The sequence below is a fragment of the Parus major genome, chromosome 6 (genome assembly GCF_001522545.3).
Source record: "Parus major isolate Abel chromosome 6, Parus_major1.1, whole genome shotgun sequence".
Classification (NCBI taxonomy): Eukaryota; Metazoa; Chordata; class Aves; order Passeriformes; family Paridae; genus Parus; species Parus major.
This window is the reverse complement of record NC_031775.1, coordinates 6,803,983-6,818,684: the sequence shown is the minus strand read 5'-3', so window position 1 is coordinate 6,818,684 and position 14,702 is coordinate 6,803,983. Positions and strand designations below refer to the sequence as shown.

Here is a 14,702-nt window from a genome sequence, read left to right as displayed (position 1 = left end):
TGCAGGAGGCCCTGGAAAGTGAGGAACATCAGGGAGGCTGGGAAGGAGTTGGAGAGCTGGCTCCAAGCACAGTCTGCATTGGGCCCACAGCTAAACAGACCCAAATTGGCACACCCAGGAGGGAGGGAGGGAGGGGAGACAGTGATGAGGAGAGTGAAAACTTGCAAAAGCAAGGATCTGCAGGAGGAAGAGACTTTCCCCAAATCCTGAAGTGCCCTTGCAGAGCCGCTTCACCACTCGGCAGGCTGAAAAGACCCTTCACATCAGGGGAGAGGCTGGAGCTGAGTAAGGCGGCCTCATCTGCTCCTTGTGTAGCACCCGGCTCAACTAAGAAAAGGCAGGAGGTGACTTTCTCCTGAGGGACGTGGAGGCACCTGGCTGCTGATACAACACTGTGCCAGGGATGTGACTGAGAGACTACCAGGCCTCATACAGTCCAGTGATCATTATCTGCTGCTGTCGGTCCCTGTGGGCCTCAGTGATACAGCCAGGAGTGGTCTGAGGAGGATCCAGAAGGAAGAGGAAGTCAGTCAAAAATGCCAGGATGCCTGCATGGATGAACAAGTAGTTCCTGGATAAATCAAAACACCAGAAGGAAGTCTATAGAGACTGGAATCTGGGACAGGAAGCTGGTGGGAAATACAGAGAAATTTTCTGAGCAGTCAGCGTGTGGAAAACTAAAGCCTTGATAGAATTAAGTCTGCCCACAGATGTCTAGGGAAAATCCAAAATCTTCTATATGTACAGTTGGTGATGAAAGGAAAAAGACGGAAAATATGAACCTTCTCTGACTGGAAACAGGAGACTTGGTTACTCAGGATAAGGAGAAGGCTAAGGTACTCCATTTATTTGCCTCAGTCCTCACTGGCAAGTGCTCCAGTCAGAAGCTGTGAATGCCCCATTGCTGGCAGTGTCCAAGGCCAGGATGGACAGGGCTTTGGACAGCCTGTCTAGTGAATGGCATTCCTGCCCACACCAGTGGGGCTGGAGTTAGATGATCTTAAAGATTCCTTCTAACCCAAGAAATTCTGTCATTCTTTGAAACATATTTAAGAAAATGAAACAGGTCAAATTTTCGTTCCCTATGCTCTAACAATATCCTCGTTAGCACACCATTATACCATAAATAAACCAATCTTTGCTGCCCCCAGTGAGATGCACTCTGTCATTAGAGACACAAATGTGCAACTGCACCGGGCAGTACTTGAACTCTGAAAGCTGACACACCGGTTTAGGGCATGCTGGGGTGTGCATAGCAGTCACCATGATCTCTCAGGCAGCACGCATTTCTGGCAGGCTGCACTTGCTCTGAACTCCTCTTCCATCTGTTTCATCCTTGGAGCTGACTACTGTGGCTAGTCACAGAGTGATTTTGGCAATAGCAAGGTACAGATGCCCAGCTTGGGAATGAGTTTTTGAAGTAGTGACATCTCAGTGTCAGCTTGCCTTCCAGCTAATCTCTTCAGCATTCTCTGGCTGGACTCCTGGCTCTGGTGGCCACTCAGGAGCTGGGGTCAGTCTTTGTGGCTTGCTGGCCTTTTCAGAAGAGCACTTGTCTGTGGTTAGTCCCTCTGAAGGAGCTAAGAGCTTTCTTCATACATAACTTTAAGTAAAATAATTTTAAAAATCTCATGAAGTTCACATAGAAACTTCTATGAAATGACATTTAATACTGTGATAGATTTAAATTCTTGAATATTTCTGCTGTGCTCTACTAGTGTATGGTGGGTTTATTTCTTCAGTGCAAAAAAGAGATTCATAATGTCTGGAATAATTTCCAGAAGATAAACCAGAACATGCCTAAAATTATTCATGTACAGGGTATATTCTTTAATATATTGGTGAAGCAGTCACCATCATTCTTATAGCAGATAGATCAAAAACCATTTCCGTACCTCCAGCTCTGACCCTGTCAACAATGGAGTGAAAGAACTAAAAATTACTGTCACTTCCTCCAAACATGACCAAAATGAAATACTTGTTCTAGTCTAGGAATTTTTATTCTGTTAAGGGGAATCTCTTCAGACAGATGTATGTCCTTTCCTCCTCTGTTCCCCTGTGAATATCCAAATGGGGGAATTAAAAAATTCTTCAGAGCTTTGAAAACCCAAAGTAGCCAAGTATGTTGCCTTGTTCCGCTTCTTTCTTGCTATACTACCAATTCTGAATGCTACCTGAAGATGAATGTTTTAAATTAGCTATTTTCTCAGACTCTGACAGTACTGATGGAATCAGAGTATAACTGAGCCCTTGGATATCTCAAAAATTCCCTTTCAGTGGTCCTGTCCATACTCATAGGGAAGTTGACAGTTCACTGAAAATTAAAATATGTGTGCAGGTGCAGTAACAAGGGCATACAGGCCATGTCTCCTGAATTCTTTCTCTTTTCACAGCATCACTATTCTGGAGGCTACAGAAAGCTCCCGTTGCAAATATGATTTAGGATATATGAAGAGATTTTTCTGTATTTAAATGTAATAAAGAAAATTATTATAGCCCTGAATTTACTGTGAGATTAGGCCAGAATGTTTGTGTCTTTTTTTTTTTCTTACTATTACAGATACAGCCTTAGTTGTGAAAATTTTGTTGCTGTGTTTTTCCTAGCTTGCATATTTTCTGTTCTAAAATAGAAGTGTTGATTGTGTGAGTAAGATGAAACTTACTCTTCCGTAGGATATTGACTCTTCAGTGAGTAATGAGTAAAATGTAGTTATGCATGCATGTCATTTTTACTGGAATAAATAGAGTATGATTATATGAAGGAAGGAATTTTGCTCATTAAAAAGCACCATTTACTCATGTTTGGGATGAGGCTTTCAGCAAAAGAGAACCAGAGTGGCAAAATACCGGTGGATAATACAACAGAACATACAAAAATATTCTTTCCATGACAGAAAGTATCTTGGTTTATTCTCTGCAACATTTTCTTCTGCCTTGATACAGATCTCCAGATGAGGAATAAGTACAAATGTAATAGAAGACTCCTTTTGTGCAGAGCCCCTCTTGCTATCTCTCAGTTTATAGCATTCTCTCAAAAGAAATTAATGGAACAATACTGATGCAAAGTCCATTAAAGGTCTAGCTGAACTATGAGGGTTAGGTTGTGAAACACAGCATTGTTTCGTTTTGCTCTGCAGCAGGAGGTAATTTGAGTTGGGTGCAAGGTTGTGCAGGCTGAGATCCTCAGTGCAATTCTCCCAAGCTCTGTCAGTCACATGTGCAGAACTGTGGTGTCTTCTCCAAGCACACGAAAAGCAGAAAACAGTGTACCCAAGTGCATCTTGTATTTTGCCTTAAAGCTCTCTGCTAGCAAGCCAAGCACTGTTTTTGGGAATGAGGCTGCAGTTTTTCAGAACTGCAAAAGAACAATGCCAAACAGAGAAAACACAAAACATTTCTGATCTGTGGAAGTTCCAAGGCAACAGACAATTAGTTGTCAGTTAAAAGTGAGTGTGTAAAAACAAATTCAGTTGGGAGCAAAGAGGATCATGAAGCCTTATAAGAAATGGCATTTTTCCTTATGTATGTAAAATCTGTTTCTAAGAAGTGGATCTTGTGGTGTGTGGTTTGGGGTAGTGTATCTTGTGGGATCTGAGGTTTGTTTTGATTTTTTTCTGTGAAGAGTTGTTTAACCCAGAAGAAAAGTGCCCTTTTGAATAGTAAGGATCCGCTTGGTTGCTTTATTTGAAAGTTGTTTGGAAATATCTGCAGAATAGGGAAAAAAATGCAATTGAGCAGAAGAAACTTGGTTGCTGGGACTCTTATTAACTCTTCAACTACTTTTCTTAAAACCAGAGGAGGTATGGTAAATAGCTACTTCAGAAAATATTTTAAAAAGAAAAGTTTTAACTGGATAAAATAGCAAATACAGGCTATGTGGAATGTTTGCTCAGCAACGCTGGAAAGAAAAGAAGGGAAAGAAGGTGGCAATGCCAGATGAGAGAGATTCTCCCTGATAGTATCTCATAGGTTTTGCATTGTTTTCATGTTAACATCCCTGTTCTATACTTAGTAACTTAAATAAATGTGTATTTGCAGCATCTTTTTTTCTTTGTATTTTGATTCTTTCAAAATTAATTTTTGCTTATATATCTTTTGTTCAGATTTACTTATACTACAAGATACTTCAAAGTGCCTAGGTTTTCAATTTATGTCAAACTCCAGATTATGGAACACGAAACATTTTGTTTCTGAAGATTAGCATCTTACAGATATCAGTTTACTTGCAGCCAGTGATTCAACAGTAATATATGTTTAAGCTTTCACAGAGCGACATTTTTATTGGGATACTTAGGAAGTCTCATTTATAGGAAGTATGCAGCTGAATTAACTTCTACATGCAACCCTTTCCTGGTCTCTAGGCATTACTTTCTAAGATGTAGAAAAATCCAGGAGATAAATGGCAAAGTCAGGGATAACCATGATTAAAGCCTACAGCTAAAAGAAATATTATTATTATTATTTCTATTATTATTATTATTATTATTATTAGTAGTAGTAGTAGTAGTAGTAGTAATAGTAGTACCAGTAGTTGTGTTGTTGTTGTTATTGTAGTATTAATAGAAAAAGCTGTATCTGGCCAATGGTTTAAAGTGAAGATTTGAGTTTAGTAAAGACTAAATCTAACCCCAGCCCCCTGTGTATATGTTTGAAGAAGTGGGCATGTGAATTCTGGGAACAGGTGAAGAGTATCTAATGATTTTTTTTTAAATCACTTACCTTAGCCAGCTTCCACTGCTAAAGTTTTACCATTTGAAGTGGATACTACTGCCTGTCAATGATCTAATCATGTATTGCGAGCCATGCCTTAGTTTAAAAAATTAAATACATAGCTCAGCATTACTAGTGTGGTGTTCTGTTCTTACTGGAGTCTTTGTCATAAATTGTTTATTGTATGTTATTGTATCTCTCATGTAAATTGAAGAATAAGGAGGCCAAATTCAGTAGCTCTGGAGAAAGTGGCACGTAACCAGTCTCATGTATATTTGGTGGAAAGAGACTCTAAGACCAAAATAATACTGTCATTTCTCCTCCTTCTCTTCTAAAGAGTTGCGTGTGCATTGGATTTTGCTGTGCCAGAAATTACCAGCTGCTCAAATGAATAAAACACCCAATACCCTAATTCCATTCTACCTTTCCCTCCTTGCTGAAAAGGACTGACAAAGTAGCAATCATTGTCTTACATTGATAGATAGCTGTACTCCCTCTGTAGTTTGAGTTTATATGTGGAGTGCTCTTTACAGCACTGCATTGCAGTAATGCTCAGGCACTTCCAGTGTGCCAGAATCCATTGGACAGAGGGACCCAGGAGCACAGGAATTTGTCTCAAATGCTTTGACTGTTTAACATGTCAAACATACCCAGCTTTTAGTTCTTATTTATATCTTATTTTGTTTTCTTTGCTGGTTCTTATAGTTTCTTTGGAAGGTGCTCACATAAAAAAAAGAGGCTCATTCTTATTATTGTTTGCAGGTTTCCAACCTGTACCTGTATGACAGTGTGCTCATGCTGGCCAATGCTTTCCACAGAAAACTGGAGGACAGGAAGTGGCACAGCATGGCAAGTCTGAACTGCATGAGGAAATCCACCAAACCTTGGAATGGAGGAAGATCTATGCTAGAGACTATTAAGAAGGTGAGAAAAGACAAACCTCCATTGTGTGAGCAATTGAAAGAACGGCTTCACATCTACTTGAGCATTTGAAGAAGGTTTTAACTTCTGTTCAACTTTTCTTTGATGTATTACAAGCAAGTGATCTACAGTGACCAAGGACAAGCTACAGCTATTAAACAAGCAAATGATTTATGATAAACAGGCTACAAACAGTGCAGTGTGGCTCCAGTGGTGTGTGTTCTGCTTCTGTTGTTCTCGTAGCTGCCTTCTGTGGAGGAAGTAGGATCAGGAGTACTCATGGGAATTGCATTTTTGCAAGAGGATAACTTTAGGAGCCTGGGGGGGAAGGAGGGGAAACCAGTGACGAGGTTTATGACTTATGTTCCATTTTCTGCAGCTCAGATAGCTTTGTAAGTTAGCTGAGCATTGGTAAGGATCTATTTGTGTACTGTAGCCCCGAGCAGAGAAAAAAAGGATCTTATTTGGCTAAGCTGTCACTAACAGTTACATTGTCTTGCACAGTGCTAAAATACTCAAATATGGACAGAACTGTGGCTTTGCAGACACATGGCAACTTCTTGTATGAGAGTTACTTGATCACAAGCAATAGTAGAAAAAAACCCCAGATTTTTTACTATACTAACTTTTGAAATTGTGTAGAAGAAAACCCCCTGTTCCCAAATATATATTGATGAAATAATTTTTCTCTAATAAAATGATGCAATTTGATCATTCTGACAAGTCCTAATTATACCATCCTTTGTTGATAAATTAATTTGAACTTTTGTGTCACTTCAAGCTTCTTTGCTACAAAGGCAGAATCAAACTGTGATATTTTCACAGAGATGCAATTTTATCTTTCCTTCATGCCTCTCTTGGGAGCACAGCAGGCATACCCTCTGTTTTGGGCTAGGAGTTCATGCCTTAGTGCTCAAGCTGAGAACTGAGCCCACTGCTCTCAGTTACGCTGGGAGGGCTGCTGCCTCACAGTCCACTAGGACACTTCTGTTTTTCTTTGGGGTCTGTTTCTGTGGACAGTAATGACCTGATGGCTCATAAACACTGTGTGTGTTACTGCTACAGTAATTTTATCCAAAAAAATTTAAAACAGAAGTCTATTGTCTAGTGCTGGGTTTGAGCTACTGAAAAACATGCAATGGCCACATTTAAGTTCACTGTAAACATGATTAAAGCATATTTGGCACACATTTTATGCAGAGTGTTTATGAAAGCAAATGTCTTCTGTTCTGAAATTTCTCAAACTTATATCCTTAGGGCCACATAACTGGGCTAACTGGTGTTATGGAGTTCAGAGAAGATGGAGCCAACCCCTATGTCCAATTTGAAATACTGGGCACCAGCTACAGTGAAACATTCGGCAAAGATGTGCGGAGGGTAAAGATATGCTGCTTCCTTCTCTTTTTTGTTTTCCTCTAAATAATATACATCCTGCCTCACAGGAGAAAATTTTATTCTTCAAGAATGAATTAGTGCTATGCTGCAGAAGACATTTACTCTATGAGAAATATTTTCTAATTTATTACACACTTAAATCTTGAAAACCAGTTTTATATTGGTAGGCAGGAATCCTGCAAGTTATTTTTCCTGTGCAGTAACAATGTAATGCCATAAGCATCCTGTGAATATAATAGTGAGGACTGCACAATTTAGCTTATGTGTTTTATTATTAATTAAGATAGGGTTGCTATAATATAAATATGAAAGAGACAACACAATTGACACGTCTTACTAAGGAAGCTAGCTGAGTATATAAATTACATAAACACGCTGTGATGTTTTAAATGTAGCTGCTGCAAGAATTTGAGATAAATAAATAAAAATTCTAGAGAAGATAATTTCCAAAGTGAAAGGTGCTCTGCCCTGAAAAGTAAAGATTGATCTGTCAGTGGTAGCTGGTGGAAAAAGGACTGCCAGGGATTAGAAGGCAGTTAAAGTGGTTCCATGGGATTATAAACATAAATTGTCTTTTCTGCAAAGGATACCTTGAACACACTCAGGCAGAGGGGACGCTACAGAAATATATGAAACTCCCAGTGGAACAGTGAGGTTCTGATTGGAACCCATGCTGTAAATAGTTTCTAAATTGCTCTGATGGCTGAAATACAGACATTTCCATGGTATGATCAATGGGTCCTACATTAAAAAGAGCTGACCAAAGAGGATTTCACAAATAATTAAAATATATTTGATTTGTAATTTTCATTTGGCCATTGGTTTCTGTGATTTGCTTTGATTTGTCTGAATTGCAGAAGTGGAAAAACAAGCAAAGAACTTGTGTTTACATAATCATCTTTATCAGCTAAACATGAGATTCTTTCAGAGTCTAATTTGGCACAAGGATTCTGGTCATGGAGCCAAAGTTGTGCAATATCTATTAGAAATTCAGCAGAAGGGAGACAAGTATTTGAAATGCATAAAGTTCCAGGAGATATAATTGAAAATTTTCGGTTGCCAAAAATATGCCTCTGAATACTTCACTTTGGCTCTTATATTGTGGTGACCAGAAGAGGTTATTTCTCAATCCACTTTCATTTCTAGAAGATTGAAAGTGAGGAAGTCTTACATTTCAAACACTATGTGAATTAGAAAAGATTATTTTATTGTCTTAATTTTGGAAAAAGTATTGCCTGTTTAATAAAACAAGCTTGGCTTAGGAAGTGTAGGACTCAATCCTGGTTCTCAGGCATATGCTTCTCACTTTATGCACAAGTATTCAAAACAGAAATATCTGGTGCCATGCAAGATACTGTGGACTACCCCACTGTTTCCAGCTGCCAGTCCAGAAAACTTGTGTCCTTTCAGTGCTGTGTTATCCCTAGCACATGGATGCCATGGGGCATTAAAGTATGATCCCATTTTGTTACAGAATTCCCAAGTGACTTTGCTTAAGTCATAATTACCTTCCAGTAAAATTGGCATGAACACCACAGAGCACAGGTTTGAGCTTTACAGGCAAACTGGGATGTGTGAATATACATTATTAATGTGTATTTCAAATATGGTGCCACAGATACAAATGCTCTCACTTTGGTATGTGCAGACACTAACCAGATTGACACCTAATCCAAAGGTGTGAGGTGGAGATAACTAAAATATCACTCAAAAGCGACCACAAGGCAAAGAAATCGGTAAAATGATTAAATGGAAAAATTACTAAAATGGCTGACCTGGTATCCAACTGATTACTTTTGATCCCTAGTGTGCTGCTTTGAGGTTGTGCTGCTAGGTGGTTAATATAGGAAGGCTTTATATATAGGAAGGAACACTCTTTGGGTGTTAAATGTGGAACACTATAGAGTTCCCAAGAATTGAAAGGGAGTATAATTCTAAATGGGTAAAAAGCTAATGGCTGTGGAATACTGCTCTGAGCTAAAATGAAGTTCTGGAAATTATCCTTTCAGTGTAATATATAGAGTGAGTAAAAAGTCAGCAATATGCTACAGAAGTTCAGAGAAGAACTTGGAAGAGATGATTCCTCTTAGAGCAAAATTACCATGGAACTACTGGAATTCAATTATTTAGCCAGACTTTTTATTATTGCAGCAAAAATATGTTACAGCTTAGAAGTACTTTTAAAGGCTCAGAAAGTCATGCTTGTTTTATTTATATTACTTGAGTGAAAGACCAGCTCTGATGTATTGTCAGTTGTTTCAATTTCAGCCTTTGGTCAGGTTTAGCTGTAGAGGTATGTATTTTGGGTAGAAAACAGAGAATTCTTTCTGCATGATTTTATTTATGTATGGAGAGCATCTGTAATTATTTAGCCCTGTCCAGACTCTACAAGAAATCTTTGTACTTAGGATCAGTGACAGGATAGGGCAAAAGACTGTAATGTTGAGTGTTGAACCTTAGAGGGTATCCAGTCAAAAGCTTTTAACTGGACTTTTAACTCTCCTCATCCCTTACAAAGTTTCTTGGGGATCATTTCCACCAGAATGTTTCCTGGGAGGAAAGTAATCCAAGTCAGTAACTCAAATCTGCAGGAACTTTCAGAGCTATTTTGCAGAGGCATCTGACTCTCCAATTTTTCTGAGATCTGGTCTTTCTGTAGACCATTTTTCCTTTCACTAGCTGTGATTTAGTTATGATTGCACCTAAATATATATATTTCATGCTCAGTGTAGCTTCTTTATTCCACAAGTCACTTTGTCTCGTCCTTTCTTACTCAAGTCTAACACCATGTGGATTTGGTAAAGGCTCACAGAGATTTTTGTGTATTTTGTGTGTTACTGTTTGTTTTTCCTTTTGGTGTGCTTTAGTGAAAGGGAAACTTCAGAAAATGCTCTAATTTCTTTGGTTTAAACATAAAAGAACCAGGTATGTCCCTTAACATATATCACCTTGTTTTACAAAAGGATCAGGTAACTGCCTTCTATTCACTGTGTACATGTGAAAGTTTAGAAAGCATTGTGTATTCATGCTTAAAATAAAGATTTTTGTGGTGGCTTATTGGGGCATTTGAAAGTTGAAGATTGCTGGAGAAACTGAAGAGGCTTAAATGTCTACTGCTTGATGATTACCACTGTGGTTTATATTCCTAGTGTCTATAAATAACTTCAGAAATAACAATCAGAGTATCTGTACATTAAAATAAAAAAAAAAAAAAAAAAAGGAACTGGATGTAAAGTGATAAGGAAACATAATAGATCAAAAAGGAAAAAGCAGAAATAAAGTTGATGTCCTGCATTCATATTCCAATGGTCGTAGAAGGGGAATGGAAGGCAGGACTACATTAATTCACTCCTTACTGACTATCTATATTATTAACTTTTATTCATGAAAGCCTTGATGGAACTTTCGGAACATCTGGGCTATTCATACTTCTTATGTTCCTGACGGGTAGATTTTACACAATATAAGAGCTGGGTGATCCAGCTCCTATGGCAAAACTAAGGGAGTAGAAACTCCTGGGTGGCTTTAATAGCAAGTTGTCACATCACTGTGAGCTCTTGAGGTGTAAACTTATTTATTCTTGTTTGACCATGTGTGCAGAGAGAACTGTAACAGTTAACACACCTTGCAGGGATGTGATTAGGCTAAGTTAGATGATGCCTGTAAGGAGCTTTATGATCATCTTCATCTTTGCCAGGAAGATCTGTAAGTGTGAAATGATGTGAGTATTCAGTTTACTTTATGACAGGGGACATAGTTTTTCTAAAGCAATCTGCATTTCTTTCCCAAGCTGGCTGTAATGAAGGCAGAATTAATGGTTTGCACACATTTTGTATTTCATGAGAAGCATTCTGTTCAAAATGGTAATATTTATGATTGGTTATTCATTTCTGTCAGTTGGTTTTTTTTTTTTTTAATTAGATTTTCTTGAAATATCATCAGCTTTGTAAACAGTTATAGTTGTTTCCTACAGCACTTCTGAGGCAGATTGCAGAAGTCACTGTAAGTAGTTTTTGTGATATGTTTCACAATTATTGAAACCACATTTTTGAATTCCGATACCATGGTTTAGTTGGGATTGTTACTTTCAGACAAAATCTCATTATTCCCATGATGACAAATCCCATGCTTCTTATTCATTGCAAAAATGAATGGTATTTTTAGACATCTGCAGTATCAAGTGCTTTCACCCTCAATAATATTGCCAAATCCCATCATATGCTGCTAAAAGTTATATTTACACCAAAAGAATTATGTGATTCCTACCATAATTGAGTCAGTTTTACTTACATGAAAAAATACATAACTTAATTGCCTGGGTTTAGATGTAAAACAGATTCCTGCCTCCTGTTTGAGCACGTCATTAACAGACTTATTTTTTACACCAAAAACTACTTGGGTATATGTTGCCCTGAAACCAAAAGCCTTCTGATAAAGTTTTCATAGATTTAGTTACTTTCCCATGAAAGTTCTATAAACATAAGTTGTTTATCACATTCCTTCTAAGAAACGTCTTTTAATGGACGTTTCTCATGACCAGTGTGCTTGGGAAGGTGGTAACTTAATTATCCAATCCCTGGTCATTGTCGAGAATCTATAAATACTGGAGTCAGAGAATAAAGAGAGTTTTCTTGTTCTGACACTGAGAGTGTTTGTGTGAATCATTTCGTGTCCTTTAGTGACAGGTGTAGTATTTCAGTTTTACCCATTTGGCCCAAGGTATCTTTCAGCATAAATGTAAGCCTGAACTTGTGGCTACATTTGATCACTAAAATCCCTCTGTTACTTTGCAAAGGGAATAGTCCTCTCCCTCTTGGTAGACTGCAATTTCCACATATTTACAATTGGTTAAACTTTCTCTTTGTGCTTGAGTTGATTGAGTGTCATGGTGAAATAATTTGGAAAAAGAGCATTGTGATTCATCCTACAACCACCTTGTGTCAAACCGAAAAAACAACTGAAGTATTTTACTCAAATTAATGAACCCCCTTAAATTTTTATTTCTTATTTTCTGTGCATGATGTATGTGAGGAATGAAAGTAAATGCATTCCTTGCATATTCCATAAGTTGAATTATTCATGGTGAAAAATGCATCTTAACATATAGGAAATGGCTATGATCAATTTTTAAATCATAGAAGAAAACTAAAGAAACAGAACAACCTTGAGCATTTTGGTTTGTTTTTTTCCCTGAAATAAAGTGGGGTCACTGCTTGCCCAAGTTCTGCAAATTGGACTTTTTTTCTAATTGAAATATACTTAATGTTGTGTATGCATTCATTGTAAAATTCTAGCTGAATTATTTCATTGGAGAGTGGGTAAGCAATTTAAAAAAATGTATTTTCTATTGCAGATATGTGATACATAGTTCTTTAAAAGTTGGTGGTTTTTTTTATTTTAAGTTATGTTTTTGGAAAGCACTGCCAATGGGACCTATGCTTGTGCATAAACTCTTGGATTTGCAAACTGTGCCGGTGTCAACACCAAGTTAAAGGGATGTCTTGCAAATTTGAGTTGGAATTTCTCCAAGCATAAGATTGTGCTGGTCTTCCCCTCTGGAAGACTGTTTATATGACATTTTCACAGTGTGAAGCTTGAGGGTAGATTTTAAAAAGCAGCCCTATCTGAGGTAAGAGTGGGGCCAGGACAATTAGGTGCTCCAGAAGCTTCCACAGCCACATGCACCACTATCTGTATATTTAGAAATTATGTTTGATTTCTAAGTCAAATACATATTATATCATACCTACCAGGTTATAATGAATAGTGGGTATAACATTCTTTTTTCACACATATGCAGTAGTGCATAAAATTGGGATAACAGGATTGCTAAAATCAGCCTTGTAAAAACAGTTGCATCTTTAATTTTGGAGTTTTCACCAAAGCTCCTGTAATTTATTGATGAATCCTAGGAGGGTTTTCAGAGTGGAATGACAAGAAAAGCCCCTTTCTGTAGCTCAGCTCATGAAGAATCTGTGCTAAAGTGTGGAAACTATGAAAAAAACCCAGCTATTTCCATACAGCAGCAGGTCAAGATTTACTGAGCTTAACAAAGAAAAAGAAAAGAAGTCTGAAAAAAAATACACAAATTCTTTTTACCATTTTAGAAATCCATAAATGGAGATTATTTACAATTTTCTTTCTCACATTAACAATCTTGAAAAAAGGCAATAAGCTCACAATTCCAGAAAAGAGGAACAGTCTGTTTTTGTTTTTTTAATTTCCTGCCCTGAGAAATATCTTTGATCCATGATTGTTTAATATTCACACCTTTTCCAGAACTTTCTGTTGAATGTCAGAATAACTTTTTTTAGTATAATGTGTGTTTAGCAAAACTGCTTTGAAAGAAAACCACAATAATAATAACAATAATAATGCCTAAATACTGTTAACTCTTAGCTGTCAAATAGAATAGATGTCATCTTGGCTTTTGTAAGGACATAAACTAAGGAGCTCTAACATCCCTTCATTTACAGCATGATCTCAGTGTCAGGGACAGTTGCAAGGACTGTATGTTGAGGGAAACCATTCCGTTTCTTCTCCACAGTATTGAAAAATGTATTTAATTCTTCTAATGGTTGCTGTCTTGTATCATTTGATAAACTGCAAATGCATGTAAGCGAAGCATAATTTATGAAGTAATTTATTTCAGCAGTAATATTAAAATCCAGGGTAACTCTTGTGCCTGCCTGTGAATATTGCTCTGATATATTCAATATGTCCAAAAGTGGATCTTTAAATATAGGTAGTTAATCTATTTGGCCATGCTTCCATTGTAGTTATGAAAAATGAAAGAACTTTGTGGTTTCTCTTTAGTCTTATTAAAATAAACAACATAAATAGGAGTTATCTAAGTTTCCCTTTCTATTTGTATTTTTTTTCCTGCCATTTCATGCCAGATTAAATTACTGTGTATGAATAAATATTTCCACATGCAGGTTTTCAAAAGACAGGTTTAATGACAAGATTTCTTTGTGACCAGCCCAAATGTGGGACATGAGGAACCTCTCTGTCACCAAGCGGCAAGAACTATCTGGCTTGCTTTGACTTGGTTCCTTAATTTCATTATACTTAAAAAAAGAATAATCCTAATTCCTAAATTTGTCTTTTTGGAAAGATACTTTCAAAAGGGCATCAGAGTTCTGACTGAACTTCTTTGTCTTTATTGTCTAATTCATTGCCATTACAGTACTTGGCAGATGCTGCTGTTCCCATTCCTCACAGAACTGCCTTTAAATTGAGGACTCCTGTTTTCAAACTACACAGGAAACACTGGGTCTTACCTTAAAATAGGTACAATCTATAATCAGTGTGAGCCAAGGAAAGAATTCCAGAATATCCCTGGTCCAGTACCACAATATATCTTGCAGTCGGAGTGAATGAGTTCATGAATTTGGATAAAGTATGCAGATGACACGTAATAAAACTTGGTTTTCATTCTGAGAGAACATCATTTACTGGAATGAATACAGGCTTACTTAACAACTAAAATGAAATATTCTTTCTGAACATGCCACAATATGTCTGTATTTTTAATGAGTGTGGTGTTCAAACATCTACTGAACTCAACAGTATCTTTGTATGAAAAGGTAAATTGTAGGCTCCCACAGACTTTACTGATAAGGCCTGAAGAAATTGAGAATACTGGACTTTGTTGGAAAGCAGATGAAACGAGG

General features: G+C 37.4%; 1 protein-coding gene across 2 annotated transcripts in view; it reads left to right on the top strand.

Annotated features, from left to right (window-relative positions):
* Positions 1-14,702, top strand: part of GRID1 (glutamate ionotropic receptor delta type subunit 1) — a 497,344-nt gene that overhangs the window by 398,744 nt on the left and 83,898 nt on the right. For both annotated transcript variants that reach the window (XM_015633150.3, XM_019007270.2), the window contains exons 7-8: positions 5,473-5,634; positions 6,889-7,008. In XM_015633150.3, the coding sequence (XP_015488636.1) occupies positions 5,473-5,634; positions 6,889-7,008 (282 nt within the window). The remainder of the gene's footprint in view (positions 1-5,472; positions 5,635-6,888; positions 7,009-14,702) is intronic.